General features: G+C 41.4%; 1 protein-coding gene across 1 annotated transcript in view; it reads left to right on the top strand.

Annotated features, from left to right (window-relative positions):
• Positions 1-16,101, top strand: part of LOC146856880 (carotenoid-cleaving dioxygenase, mitochondrial-like) — a 165,022-nt gene that overhangs the window by 101,478 nt on the left and 47,443 nt on the right. Inside the window, exons 7-9 of the mRNA XM_085647337.1 lie at positions 2,261-2,421; positions 7,173-7,340; positions 13,566-13,703. Of these exons, the coding sequence (XP_085503463.1) occupies positions 2,261-2,421; positions 7,173-7,340; positions 13,566-13,703 (467 nt within the window). The remainder of the gene's footprint in view (positions 1-2,260; positions 2,422-7,172; positions 7,341-13,565; positions 13,704-16,101) is intronic.

The following is a 16,101-nucleotide window of genomic DNA, read 5'->3' as shown; positions in this document are numbered from 1 at the left end:
TGTTTGTTTAAAGATGTTCGGATTTTTGAGTGGAGTAGCAGGTACTTCTTGAGTGCGACCTGAATGTCTGAATATTCATCTCTTTAAATTGTTGTCCAATGATTGATTGTGATGAGATACATAGTCCCCCGTTTCGCTACATCTGTTTCATATGAAATACAAGCTGCATTTGTTTCAGACTGAATATCCATTGATTGCTTCTTGGAATTCTTGCTATTGATAGAAAACAGAGCAGACTTTTGTTTAAGGATGTGTGGATTCGCTAGTGTAATAACAGGTACGTCTTGTGTAAGACATAAATGGCTGAATTCTTGCTGCATAAACAGACCTAGAATGACTAATCCTGAAGGGATATATGTCTGCTTGTTTCTATAAAGTATGTTTCTTTGTCACATAATGCAGACATTTTTAATTATTGCCTTAAATGTTAGCTTCTTTATTTGAGTATACTCCATATCAATAACAAGGGCTTTTCCCTTATAGACCATCTATTGGCCCATTATACACGCTGCAGTTATTAAATGATTACGCACAATTTTGTCATGATGTGCATTTTTCATGGCAATTATAGGGGGTTTGAACAGACATTGAATGAGGTATAATGCTTTGTATAATTTGAACGTTTGAACAACATAAGAATGAATTTAGTTAATGTTGAATATTGGCAGATATTAATTTCAAAAGTTAAGTTGATTAGCTGTAAGTCTTGAGTTATGTATAATATTTAGTTTGGAGACATAAATTGTCAGAGTTTGTAAAAGATGAAAGAATTTTATTAGATTACTGTTGAGAACTATTGATCCATATTGTCTACTTGAAAGGTCACAACTTGCATATAGGAGCACCTAGGATAATACTGACATGTAGTAATGCAGTTTACCTGTACCTGAAATATAAAGTAAATACAATATTGAAACTGAGATATTTTAAATGTAATTAGCAATAGGAGATTGTGAAAAGACTACCAGAGAACACACATATTTTGTGAAAATAATATGTTTTAGTTTTTTACCATTTCCTTGGTTTAATAATTTGTAACTCTCACCTATTCCTGAGGGTCTATAGAAACGAATAAAGGGAACAACAACGTTGAGATATAGCACCATAGAGGGGCTGATGAAGTGTGATTTACAATTGATTGGGCTTTCTCCCAAAAGTAATTAAAGGTTTGTACCTGTTTTCCTTGCCTACGTAATGTAGTTTCACCCTTTGTGAACTTATCTGAAGTCTTTATACATTGTTTGTCTGTATAAATTGTTTTTGTATGTAATTGCTAAGGGGTCTGGTTTGAGACAAGAATGTCTTTCTCTTGAATTACAAATTAACTATAGAGTTAGTAATAATTTTTTTTTTTTTTTTAGTGTTTGTATATGCTCTCAGTTATTTCTCTTCTCCTTTTTCCTGTAGTTTTTGAGGTTTGCTGATTTATTCTTGGGATGCACATTTATAATTTAGAGAGTTGGATTCATACCATTGCTGCTACAGGTTATAAGGATTATATTTTTGGTAGCACAGTTTGAGCAAACCATTTGTTTGTTTTGTTGTTCTGTTTGAGCTTTTTCACAAGTATGTTAAGGCGATACCTAGTTTTATGGTAACCCTAACGTGTAGCCTTACCAGTAGTTTGTCAGATTTGCCTCCTGTTTAGCGAGATGTGGTCACCTTTTAACATTTCTGAAAATAGGACACTGGCTTATCATTTTCAAGCTTCTAACTGTTAGTATTACTAATACTACTTGGTGAAGGTTATTGCCATGTCATTAGGTGGAATGAGGATCCATGAAATATATGCATCTCCAGGTCCTGTGCTTTCAGGGTGGAGATGAAAATGAGGACCAGAAGGTAAGTGGTGGTATTTCAGTGCAGCTCAACCGCAAAAAGTGTGCATTTTCTGTAAAGTGATGCTTGCTTGCAGGTAGCATGAGATCAGTTTGGAGGAGGCATTTGTCTCCTCAAGTAAAACACTTTGACTTGAGAGAAATGGATAGATGTATTCAGATTAAACCAGATGATACATGTGAGTAAGAAAATGCCCAGAGACAAAGCATGTGAGTCAGCATACAGGGAAGTGGGATTTTTGGTGATTAAACAGGATATACTGAATATCACATACAAGGTAATATCACAACAGAAAAAATAGTATTGACAGAGAACTATATTGCTCAGTGAGGTGTACACAAAGGCTCTGTGGAAATCAAAAAGAGTAATTATTTAAAAAATACATAACATTGGCTATTTTTTCTCCCTTTATCTCTTTCAGGAATGACAGAGAACTATGTTGTGTTCATTGAGCAACCAGTGAAGATTGATTTGATGAGACTCATTACTGCACAACTCAGAGGAAAGGGGTTTTCTGGGGCCATCAAGTGGACACCAGAAGAAAATACAGTTTTCCACATTGTAAATAAACATACTGGAGAGGTATGATTGACGCAGCATCCTACACTATTGCTTCTATGGGTAATTCTTTTAAAGGAATGTTATGTAATATCTGTCTTTTTAAATTGTATACCTTGACAGGATTAAAAAAAACTTCGATTTTATTTTTAAAAAAAGGGAAATAACAATTATTCACACAGACCTCCTTTATTTCAAACTCCTTTAAAGATTGTGTCAAGCAGTCTGTAACAGTGAAAAATAGATCAAACAATTGGGAATAAAATGAAGGAGGACAAATATTTAGATTTGCATAGATAAAAAAGCTATCAAACTCTTTCCATTCATTCTACACCTCTTTGGTGACCGGCAAAGCATGCTGTGCCCTCTCTTGATAACATAACATTTGTTAGATCTTCATTTAAATTGATTAAGAAAAAATATAAGATTTAATCTTCTCAAATTATCTGTGGCTCCCATAGGCAAAATCTTGATATAAGAATTTAAATAGTGTGATGTATTGGAATGCGTTGATAAAGCATAATGTGATCTTTAAATGAGAAATTTGTCTTATTTTCAGATCTGTGTTCTAGTTAAGACCTGCCAAAGGAAATGTTTTGGAATGTTCTTTTTAACAATCTGTGATGGATGAGTGATGAAACATCAGCTTCAAGATTAGTTGTGTTCATTTTATTATTTGTAAATTGCTTACTGACCAACAATGTACCCTTGAAGGGATACCGCAACAGGACAGTACAAATAGAAAATGCTAAATAAATTAAATGTGCATTAACTGACTATTAAACAAATTATTAAAGGCCAGAATTAAATGCAGAACAGGAGTACAGTACAATAGCCCCCAGTAGCACTAAAACATCCCAGAAGATAAATATGTTTAACATTGTAGGTGTCGCTGAGCCTACAGTAGAGCTGCGCATTGCCTGTAGGCTGAGGGAAATGTTGTGTGGGTGTAATGTTGTTTTGGCGTAGCACCTAGTTTCTGTTTGTTTTTTAAAAAAAAGCTCCCAATGCAGGATTCTTTTTTGAAAACCAAAAAATAAATGGACCTGGTGTGCTTGATTTATGTCCTTGTGCACTGGACCATTGATTGATTTTCATGCCTTGCATAGCGGTCAAGGGCAAGTATATTAGAGTGAAATTTGCCCTGTCTTAAATAGTTAACTGGAGACTGTCACTATGCCTCACGGCCCATTGCCATTCAGGAACCCAGGTGAAGGATGGTACAACTTGTGTAGTTCTTTCACCTGTAAATTGCTCCACCAAACTCTGATTGACCCCCTTAGTCATGTCTGTTTTCCTCTATAATTCCTGCCTCCTATGTTGCTATTTTCTCCTAAAAAATGGTATATTACATGGCCAGATTTAATTCATGGTTTGTCAATGGACTGGATTGCAAGTTCATGGTTTCTCGGGTTGGAACCCTTTTCAGCTCAGGACAGCTACGTTTTCAGGTTGTGATATGTGGGAACAACTATTGGCAGGTTTAAATTTAGTTAAACAACCGCAATGGAGCGCACACCGCTAGCTCCTCCTCCGGGTTGCCCCATGGGAAGCTGGTACATGAAGTTCTTGAGTGGTTCACCCCAGTGGGTGCAAGTAAGTACTTGTTAAACGGATAATCTCTAGACCCGATACATGTCCCGGGTTTTAAAATATCGCCCGAGACATGGCTCGGGTTTCGGGATAACTTCCCTCCTCGGTAGAGAAAATAGTTAGGGGTGGAAGAGAGGGCCGCCAAGCAACCGTCAAGGGCCTCAGTGCCCGCACAGGCACGCAGGTGCGTTGTCCAGGAGCTCGTCAGCTCAAAGCTCAAGGGAGCCATTTATATAAACAACCGCAATGGAGCGCACACCGCTAGCTCCTCCTCCGGGTTGCCCCATGGGAAGCTGGTACATGAAGTTCTTGAGTGGTTCACCCCAGTGGGTGCAAGTAAGTACTTGTTAAACGGATAATCTCTAGACCCGATACATGTCCCGGGTTTTAAAATATCGCCCGAGACATGGCTCGGGTTTCGGGATAACTTCCCTCCTCAGTAGAGAAAATAGTTAGGGGTGGAAGAGAGGGCCGCCAAGCAACCGTCAAGGGCCTCAGTGCCCGCACAGGCACGCAAGTGCGTCGTCCAGGAGCTCGTCAGCTCAAAGCTCAAGGGAGCCATTTATATAAACAACCGCAATGGAGCGCACACCGCTAGCTCCTCCTCCGGGTTGCCCCATGGGAAGCTGGTACATGAAGTTCTTGAGTGGTTCACCCCAGTGGGTGCAAGTAAGTACTTGTTAAACGGATAATCTCTAGACCCGATACATGTCCCGGGTTTTAAAATATCGCCCGAGACATGGCTCGGGTTTCGGGATAACTTCCCTCCTCAGTAGAGAAAATAGTTAGGGGTGGAAGAGAGGGCCGCCAAGCAACCGTCAAGGTCCTCAGTGCCCGCACAGGCACGCAGGTGCGTCGTCCAGGAGCTCGTCAGCTCAAAGCTCAAGGGAGCCATTTATATAAACAACCGCAATGGAGCGCACACCGCTAGCTCCTCCTCCGGGTTGCCCCATGGGAAGCTGGTACATGAAGTTCTTGAGTGGTTCACCCCAGTGGGTGCAAGTAAGTACTTGTTAAACGGATAATCTCTAGAGCCGATACATGTCCCGGGTTTTAAAATATCGCCCGAGACATGGCTCGGGTTTCGGGTTAACTTCCCTCCTCAGTAGAGAAAATAGTTAGGGGTGGAAGAGAGGGCCGCCAAGCAACCGTCAAGGGCCTCAGTGCCCGCACAGGCACGCAGGTGCGTCGTCCAGGAGCTCGTCAGCTCAAAGCTCAAGGGAGCCATTTATATAAACAACCGCAATGGAGCGCACACCGCTAGCTCCTCCTCCGGGTTGCCCCATGGGAAGCTGGTACATGAAGTTCTTGAGTGGTTCACCCCAGTGGGTGCAAGTAAGTACTTGTTAAACGGATAATCTCTAGAGCCGATACATGTCCCGGGTTTTAAAATATCGCCCGAGACATGGCTCGGGTTTCGGGTTAACTTCCCTCCTCAGTAGAGAAAATAGTTAGGGGTGGAAGAGAGGGCCGCCAAGCAACCGTCAAGGTCCTCAGTGCCCGCACAGGCACGCAGGTGCGTCGTCCAGGAGCTCGTCAGCTCAAAGCTCAAGGGAGCCATTTATATAAACAACCGCAATGGAGCGCACACCGCTAGCTCCTCCTCCGGGTTGCCCCATGGGAAGCTGGTACATGAAGTTCTTGAGTGGTTCACCCCAGTGGGTGCAAGTAAGTACTTGTTAAACGGATAATCTCTAGAGCCGATACATGTCCCGGGTTTTAAAATATCGCCCGAGACATGGCTCGGGTTTCGGGTTAACTTCCCTCCTCAGTAGAGAAAATAGTTAGGGGTGGAAGAGAGGGCCGCCAAGCAACCGTCAAGGGCCTCAGTGCCCGCACAGGCACGCAGGTGCGTCGTCCAGGAGCTCGTCAGCTCAAAGCTCAAGGGAGCCATTTATATAAACAACCGCAATGGAGCGCACACCGCTAGCTCCTCCTCCGGGTTGCCCCATGGGAAGCTGGTACATGAAGTTCTTGAGTGGTTCACCCCAGTGGGTGCAAGTAAGTACTTGTTAAACGGATAATCTCTAGAGCCGATACATGTCCCGGGTTTTAAAATATCGCCCGAGACATGGCTCGGGTTTCGGGTTAACTTCCCTCCTCAGTAGAGAAAATAGTTAGGGGTGGAAGAGAGGGCCGCCAAGCAACCGTCAAGGGCCTCAGTGCCCGCACAGGCACGTAGATAGGTTAGTATCCTTTCGAACACAATATTTGTGCCAAAAAAGTAAAGCACTTTTTCAGGAGAATGCTCTCACCTCTGATGTACCTTAATGGTGTAAGGATTCCTATTTGCGTACACTGAATTATCAGGGCTCAGTGAAACCCTAGCACCTGGTATTCAGCACTAACCCTAAAGGAGTAAAAGTAAGAAACCAAAGATGCCCAGAGGCAGGTGGTCTGAAAAGTGATACTGCTGAAACCAAGCCAAAGAACACACCTCAGCTGTGCATTATTCAAAATTCCACAGAGCAGCTCATAGGTGAGGAAGACACAGATGTAGCGGATTCTAGGAAGACCAAGGCACGAGTCGATCAATAAATGGATGTTAGGTTCATCTTTCTGGCAGTATTCCATCTCCAAATAGAAGAAACTCAGCTCGGCATGTAGAATGTTGTTGGACCAAAGACGTATTGTTATTCCACCCACTTATTTAAGCCCAGGAATTGACTCTCAAATTCAAGAAGAACTGTGTATACAAAGTTAGAATTCCAGAGGCCCTAACCCACGTACGTGATTTTGTTGAAAACATATTGTACTTTTATTTTGCATGGTAAAATGTCTTTGAGACAAAAATATCTTATGAATTTTGTGTTTTCTAATCATTACAACATTAGTCATCTTTGCAGCTCAGATGAGGAGCCACAATGCAGTAACTGGAAGTTGTCAAATTTCCCATAATAAGTTGGATGGCTCCTTGGCCTGGTAACATTTGTTACCTATGTGAGTGTTATGTTTTATGTTTCGATGATTTGGTCCATGGAATAACTCTTCTGTCTTACACAGTTTACCATTTAAATCTAAGGCCGTATTGAATTGGGCTACATAGTCTATAGAGTGACTTTCAGAGAAACAAGAATATTAGGATGCCATTATCTTATCTTGTTAAATTTTTGAATATACATTTTTGTCATAACATTTGTGTTTTTTGGAAAACAAAAATATAATTTTTTTTACACACGTAGCTATACCCTGTGAAGTATTACAGCAAGCCGTTTGTTACTTTCCATCAAATCAATGCTTTTGAAGACCAAGGGAGCATAATTCTTGACCTTTGTTGCCAAGATGAAGGTGGAGCATTTGGAGCCTACCAATTGCAGAATTTGCGCAAAGAGGGCACAGATTTAGAGAAGGTAAATTCGTACTTTAATTTTCTAAACATGAAATGTCTTGTCATAAATTGGATTATCAGTATGGGAAGGGGTAGCATGGGTGGCACTCCTGGAATTGTTCAAACAACCAGCTGTAGACGACGAGGGGGATCCTGGGGAGGGGATGTGACCCGGGACCCTTGAGACCCTAAACTGCTCCCTCCTGTGCTCTTGATGCATTCTCTGCTGTGCCCCGTGGGAGGGGACTCCGACAGGTGGTACGGGAATCTTAGTTGCCCGCTTGACTGTCTAAGCTACTGGCGACATGCTTGGGAGGGTGGTTGGGGAGGGGGGTTCTGGTGGGGGAGGTTGATGGGGAGAGGGATGGGGGGGTTCTTGATTGCGTCACACCGTGGCAATGGCTCACCTTTGTGGGCGGACTATATTACAGCATAGATGTCTTCTGTGCAGAGAGGTGTGTAGTTGTACTCAGTTTGGCGGGCTGGTCGTTATCCTACAGCCTGGCTTAGTTGGGTGGCTGGGTAGCGGGCAAGGGGATTGAATGTATTATCGTTTGCAATTTGTTGTGATCTGTGTTTGGAACATTGGAATGCTCTCCATGTAATGGAATGGAGTGATGTATTTGATGATGATCACTCATTCCAGTGGGAGAGAGAGCAACGGAGTAACGTTGGTGCTGTGCTGTGTAACTGGCTGTTCTGTCAAATAAACCTTTGACACTAAGCTTCCTGTGAGAACGGATTCTTCATTACACTGGCGACGAGGGTGGGATGGGGTACGCTAGGGTGTGTAAGGGGTTTGATAAGAACCGCAACTTGCAGAAAAATGCTGAAGTTGTACGCACCATTCTCTTGAATGTGAAGGCTGATGGCGGGGGGTAGATGCTGACAGGGTGATTATGCCGGAATGTAAGATCATGGTGGATGGGTATGATTTTACTGTACTAGCGGATTCTGGTTCGCCTTTTACCATGATTGGTAATAAGCAATAGGATGAGCGTGTGGGTCTTGAAAATATGACCTTGTTGGCACCAGATATCAACCCTGTTAGTTATGGTGGTGCCAAAATTGATGTCCTCGGCTATGTCCAAGCTAGTATCAGATTTAAAGATAGGCATACCGTAGGGAAAGTTTATATGGCTGTAAGAGGGGACAATTTGCTTGGATGGAGGCATCAGCGAGATCTGGGTATAATGCTTAACCCTTGTGCAAAAGATCCCAGGGATCAAGTCATGTTGGTGAACTCTTTGAGTGTAAGTGATGAATGTTATGACAAATTCCCGGAGGTCTTTTCAGATGCTTTAGGTTGTCTTAAGGGGTTTGAACATCGCATTGTTTTAAAAGAAAGAGCAGTACCATGTGTGCACAAAGTAAGAAGGGTGCCGAACATGATGGTTGAGCCACTAAGAGCTGAGCTGCAGAGGTTGCTTGAATTGAGAATTATTGAAGAGATTGAAGCCTCAGAATGGCTTGCACCCATTGTTCTTGCTCCTAAGGATGGAGGAGCAAGTGTTAGGATGTGTGTGGACTTAAGAGGGCTGAATGAGTGGATTTGGGTTGACCGTCAACCGTTACCCAACATTTCTGAGTCGCTTAGTATGTTAAGAGGGGCCAAGGTTTTCAGTGTGCTAGATTTATCTTCGGCCTACCACCAAGTCATGCTGCATAAAGACTCAAGACATCTTACGTCTTTCGGGATGCCTTTGGGAGCTTATCGCTTTCTACGAATGCCTTTTGGGTTGTCGTCGGCGGCGGCCTGTTTTCAAAGGGTCATGAAGATGGTTCTTGGAAAAATACCCAATGTGATGTTTTTCCAAGATGATATTTTGATCTATGGGGGAAACGAAGAGGAACATCGTTCGACTCTCTATACTGTGTTGGAGAAACTGAGGGATGCGGGACTCACAGTTAAAAAACAAAAATGTCGTGTGGGATTGAATTCTGTAACATACTTAGGGCATGTAATCTCGGGGGAGGGTATACAACCCAAGTTGGAGCTAGCCGAAGCTGTGGTGAAAGCTCCTGTCCCTCAGGATAAAGATCAGGTGAGATCATTTTTAGGGCTCGCCGAGTTTTACTCCAAGTTTATTCCAGGTTTTGCTAGTGTAGCTGAACCGATCAGGACTCTACTCAAAAAAAGGACACAGTTTGCATGGTCTGGGGAGTGCCAGGAGGCCTTTGCGTGCATAAAAGCTGAGATTGGTAAGATGCCCACTTTAGGTCATTTTGATGTGAATTGCAAGACTGTCTTGACGACGGATGCCAGTCTGAAAGGTTTGGGGGCGGTGCTCTCCCAAGTAGTGGATGGTGAAGACAGAGCAATAGCGTTTGCTTCTAGGGCCCTCAAAGATGCAGAGGTTAATTACTCTTGTATTGAAAGAGAAGCGTTGAGTGTCTTCTGGGCAATTCAACACTTTAAGTTTTATCTCTGGGGAATTCCCTTTTTGGTCCGGACGGATCATCGGCCTTTGGTTCAAGTCTTCTCGTGCCGTCCTAATGAGAATGTTACACCTAGACTCAATCGTTGGAGTGAAGGACTCCAGGAATTCAATTTTGTGGTTCGGTACATTCCGGGTTTGTGTCACAAATCTGCGGATTGTCTTTCACGTTTACCGGTTGGACAGGTTTCAGACTGTAGTGTGGAGGAAGGTGTGCTGTGGGTGGCGGAATCTGCCTTTTCATCTAAGGAGTGGGCGGAGGGTGTAAATAATGACAGAGATTTTGTTCTCTTTAACCCCTTCGGTGCTCATGACGGAACGGTTCCGTCATGACCCACGGTTGAGCTGTGCTCATGACGGAACCATTCCGTCATGACCACGCCCGCGCAAGATTCCGTCAGCACAGCGGCGGAATCTGCGCAGCATCGAAGGGGTTAAAGAGTGGATAAGTCATGGTTGGCCTGATTACAAGACTTTGGATTTGGAAATGAGACCTTTTTGGGGTGTGAGAGAGGAGTTGTCTTTTTGTTACGACAACCTTATGAGAGGTGACAGAGTGATTCCTCCGAGTGCTTTTAGGGACAGAGTAATTAACCTTGCTTATGAAGGTCAATTGGGCAGGAGTTTAACCAAAGCTCGGGTGAGGGAGAAGTATTGGTGGCCTAGTATGGATCACATGATCGAGGCTGTGGTTAAGGACTGTTTGTCTTGTGCTGCTAATGATAAGTCGCATACCCCTAGCAAAGCTCCTTTGTCTCCTGTTGAGGTTCCTGAGAAGGTTTGGACGAAGTTGGGCTTAGATATAGTGGGCCCATTTGAGCTGTTACCTTCTTTTGAAAGATTTGTTATTTTACTGGTGGATTATACTTCAAAGTGGGTAGTCACCAAGTGTGTGTCTGTGGCTAGCACTAAAACGGTGTTAAACTTCCTTAAGGATGTTTTTGCGTCAGAAGGAGTTCCAAGGTTTTTGGTTACAGACAATGGGGTACAATTTGTTTCCCATGAGATGTGCAATTTTCTGAAAGATTTCAACATTGTTCACCAGAAGACAGCTTTGTACTCTCCCCAGGCTAATGGGTTAGCTGAAAGGATGAACAGGGTGGTTAAGAGTTGTGCTCAGCGGGCTCTGGAGTTGAGGTTACCCTTTGATACTGTTTTGAGGGACACCTGGAGGGCTCACCGCACCACACCTAATGTTATCACACTTAAGTCTCCTTTTGAAGATTTGAGGGGGAGGAAAGCTTCTTCCAAGTTGAATCCTAGTTGGCTACCTGCTAGTGTTGGCAGTGGTATGTCTGCAGACATGAGACGCACCAGGGTTACTGATTATCAGACGAGATATAAATCAAGTTATGATTCTAGGATGAATGTAAAATACAAGAAGTGGTGTGTTGGCGATCAAGTGCTGGTGAAGAATCCTAGACACACTTTTAAAGATAGATCTGGTTTTCTAGGTCCTTTTACCATTGTGGCCATCAAGAAGAATGTGGTCAGAGTTGACACAGATTGCTGGTGGAGCATGTCTAGGTTGGTCAGGTATTCTGGTGGGTTCCATGATGCGGAAGTTTCCAGACCTGCGTTGACGGGGGCAAGATGTTCTGATGACAGTAGTGTTTCTGGTGGTAGGGAATTCAGAACTCCTTCTGCTAGGTGCAGAAAAGTGCCCGTCAAATTGAGGGATTATGTGTTGCATTAAGGTTGTCTTCATCCTTGTGTAGCTGCCCTAATGTAGTTATTATGCTGTCCTGTGCTCACTTTTACTTTTACTGTTTTAATTATGTTGTTACATAGTGTTATCTTCTGCAATTATTTTATTGTTGTTTTCTTATTTTGAATGTTATTACTAATGTATTGGTGGTTGTTTATTGGGAGGGGGATGTGTTGTGATCTGTGTTTGGAACATTGGAATGCTCTCCATGTAATGGAATGGAGTGAGATATTTGATGATGATCACTCATTCCAGTGGGAGAGAGAGCAACGGAGTAACGTTGGTGCTGTGCTGTGTAACTGGCTGTTCTGTCAAATAAACCTTTGACACTAAGCTTCCTGTGAGAACGGATTCTTCATTACACAATTCAATAAAAGTCTGTTTAAAAAAAAAAAAAAATCAGTATGGGAAGGGGTACCACCATCAATTTAGTAAACACAATCTGGTTACCTAACAACGCAGTTCAAGGAGAATCTCCACTTAGACCCAAATAGCTATTGCACAGCCAGCAAGCATTTACCCATAGAAATATTTCTTATGTTCAAGCATTTCTAAACAATATTGAAGTGAAAAACACAAAACGATAACATTTCAAAAACAATTTAGAAAAAGGTAAAAAATGTGTAAACAAGAAGACTTAGACACTGTAGAGGGTCACCGATACAGCAATCTATAGTCTCCCTGGCAAGTAAATCTACAAAGCTCCGATTAAGCCGGGTCTGGTGGCTTAGTGGACTAATGCATCCACTTCAGGAGCCTGTGTTCAAACTCACTGCCACAGGTTCAAATCCTGGCAGGTCCACTCATTCTTTCTGAGGTCAATAAAATGATTCCTATTGGGTAACAATAAACATCTGTTATTCAGTGCCAAGATGCCCCTTTGGGGGTGAACGTGTGCTTTACAAATACTTATTTTATGTTATGTAATCCTGTTCTCCACATTCAGTACATAGTTACTGACCTAGTTCTTCTCCTTTGTCACTGGAGCTGTCTCTAGCCAACTGCATATTCAGAACATCTTCCTACTACATACTTGGATACACAGATTCTGAGTGGGCAAATCCCAAGCTCAGCAAATGTGAATAAGCTCAGTCGTATGGACCATTGATCTTACCTGCTTGCTCAATCCATGGATGCTCTACTATATCTCTGTCAAGCTCATTAGTTTTTACACTTTTATCTGTTGCTATATAGGAGATTATGTAGTTACCCTGAAACGCCGAATTAAACCTTTACAAAGTCACTGCTGTTGCACTTAAGGCACTGCTGACACACTTAAGGGGATCCTTTGGAACTCCCAGTTATGCTGCAGAATACAGTAACCAGGCCATTTGATCCACTCTCCAGCTTTATAAAAAATGTTTAAATTACATAGAGGTGTGGCAGTCATACCACACTATTACCACACAAATACCTGCAGTTTTCAAGAATGTCTCTGGTTACCGTTAGAAATTGGAAGAGAGATGCTGAAATAACTAGCAGTTATTCCACAGTTTTCTCATCTAAGCCATTACTGCCATGTTAAGTGGACACATTCTGAATTGGGGCCTTTATTTCTGGGTGAATGCATGCCATGCTGTCATCTGCGTTCATTGTCAAATTCTCAGCACAGATTTTCTGATCACTTCTCTGTCAGTATTATTTTTGTACACAACATCTGATTCCCATGTTACTCCTTTATGAACCGGTCAATTACCTTCAGCTCACTAATATAGACTCTTGGCCCACTTGAATGTCTTTGAGTGACCAATACAGTGTCTTACATGTAAATGCAATCCATCAACATTCCATGCTTACTATGTGTGAAATGTATTGTTCTGTAACGTCAAGAGTGACTGCATTTGTGAGGTCATATTTAACATATCATGTTAGTTCATGACCTATCACAATAAAAGTTTTTGTAAGTACACATATTTTGTCAATATAAAAATGTTTCATTTGAATTTTCGCATCCTCATAGCTGATGTATTTTTAAAAAATATCTTAGGGGTATGTAACTTCATCATACATGTTAGCTAATGTTTTATGTACAATGTATTACATGTGAACGAGTTGTGTACCTGTGGATGGTGCAAACATTTATTAGATGTATTTTTTGCAGAGCTACAATATGCTGTCAAAAAATTATCCTCGTAGATTTATTTTTCCCATGGCCATTGATTCAAAGACTCCTGTTGAGAAAGATCTCAACAACTTGCCTTACACCTCTGCAACTGCTGTGAAAACAACTGATGGCAAGGTAAGAACTATCACCTTGCTGCTCCTATGCATATGGATACAAAGAGGTTAACATGTCCTTATGATGCAACATCATATTATTAATTACATTTCCTTTAACTCCAGTATCTAAGGTTGAAATTTGGTATTTTAGGCATAGTTAATTTAGATATTGGTGAGCGTTAAAATGGTCTTTCTCGACTTTATTGAAAGTCGAGTCTAGGTAATTGGTTTGGAAAATTTGTTTTCTACACATAGTTACCAAGGTGGTAAATTAAAATGCACATTTTTATTATCGTTTCGACTGATTTTGGAGGAACTCTAAAATTATAGAGATGAAAGTGCTGCATTACTGGAAGATGAGATGAATTATCCAGAATTACACACCTTGTCATATTTCTTGTTTTCCATGCTCAATAACTTTAAAATTGGGGCATACATTGCATGCTAATTGAGGTGAGTGTGGATGAATGATAACTATTTCAACAGCATAAATTACCTTAGAGCCAACATGCTTCAAACCCCTTGGTACAATTGTGCCACACACTTCATTCCACCAAATATGAATTTCAGTTTGCCCAGAAGATTCAACTTGATATTGAACTCCTTTATAAAATATGAACTTGGTTGAAACCTGCACCAGAGTGTGAAACAAGGTTCTGAAGTGCTTTGGTGTTAGTGAGCGAAGGACCAGGTTTACTAACATCTAGTCACAAAAAGTGATTGCTAGTTTCTCACTAACCTCGCACAACCAGTCTTTAATTTTGTGATGCAAGCAATGTACTAATATGTTGCATCACAAAACATTCAGCACGATTCCCGATCACCACCTTCTTTGAGAAGTGTTTAACAATTCAGTGGTTTGCAACCACAAATGCAGTAGCAAACTGTGATATATCTTGTTAAGAATCGCAGTTAGGATGGTACACCCCTTTCATGCCCCTTCCTAATTGAGATAAAAAATGAATCACAAAGCATATTTGTGATTTTTAAAGCCTTTCCTGTATCATAAAAAGTGTTTACTAAATTTTAAAATATGATTTTGCTGTTGCAAACCCTTAAAAATTGTGACTCAGAGGACTTGCGATTGTAAAATGCTTTAGTACAATGGAGTCATAGTTCGTGCTCATTAACAAGAATGCTATCTGTGTATGTGTTTTGAAATTCACTTGTTTTCTACATGTGGTTGTGAAAACAACAAAAAACCTAAACTAAACATTATCATCAGCCACTTGTGCATTATGACGACCACTAATTATGCTAATATTCTACCCTCTGAATCTGAAATTACGATCTAAGGGCCCTATGTATCATTATCAGACATAGCTATTACCTAATTGAGATTCTCTGTGAATCGCAATTAGGGAATCCCTATTTGAATGTATGAAACTCCCATGAGTTTCATTTAGTGTTTCCTAATGGGTCGCAAATAAACCTACCTTAATAATATTCATGAGGTAGGCGGCAATTTGCGACCCATTAGGGAATGCCAAAAACAGATCGATGGTGGCCTGCTGGGGTCAGCAGACCACCATGTCTGTGATTTCTTTTAAATAAAGCAGTTTTTTAAAAATGTTTCCCGTTTTCCTTAAAGGAAATTATTCTTTTCTTTTCTAAAGAGTAGACAGTAGACCAAGGGACCACGGCTGCTCTGAATAAACATTTTCGCATACATTCACAAAGGGGAGGGGTCCCCTGGGGACCCCTTCTGATTTGTAAATGGATTACTGTAGGTGGTAAAATGTGAATGTTTTGCAGTCGCATTTCGGTCACAAAACAAGTGACACCCCTTCCTGATACCGAATCTGTATGTATTCGCAATTCCAAATTGCGATTCAGTAACATTTTACCGAATTAGAAGTTGTAATTCAAACATAACAAAATGCATTTTTACAGCTGCAAATGGCCCGATCGGCATTACACATGTGGCCCTAAATGTGAATTAAGACATGAACTGGCCTTGCTCAATAGATACCACATTATTTCAAATTATAGATCACCAAAAATCACATGTCAAACTGCAGTCTGTTCTCTGTGAATTTTAGTAATGTCTATTATAGCCGCCAAGTGACAACATATCATGTATTAACTTCTTTGTTGAACATGTCAGCATTGGGCCTTACACAAATAATGAAGGATCCGACACATAGGGCAGGGCACATTCTAGATGCAGTTTTTGTTAGTCATAATTCATTCGAAGCAAAGCAACCTTTCCCCTTACATGGACAGACCATGTTGCCCATTTGCATTAAGATTAGAATAATGGACAAATAAATTTTAGTCCAACTTGCACAACTCAAGTACAATAATGGTGTAAAAATAATTAGCCAAAATTTCAGTGCAGCTTCGAATAATCAACCTTCCCAATTAGGTGGACTTTTTCAATAACTGGGCGGTGTTAACTGCCAATACATTAGCGC

The sequence above is a fragment of the Triturus cristatus genome, chromosome 3_2 (genome assembly GCF_964204655.1).
Source record: "Triturus cristatus chromosome 3_2, aTriCri1.1, whole genome shotgun sequence".
Classification (NCBI taxonomy): domain Eukaryota; kingdom Metazoa; phylum Chordata; class Amphibia; order Caudata; family Salamandridae; genus Triturus; species Triturus cristatus.
Note: the sequence above shows the minus strand (reverse complement) of the source record. Positions and strands in the feature narration are given on the sequence as shown.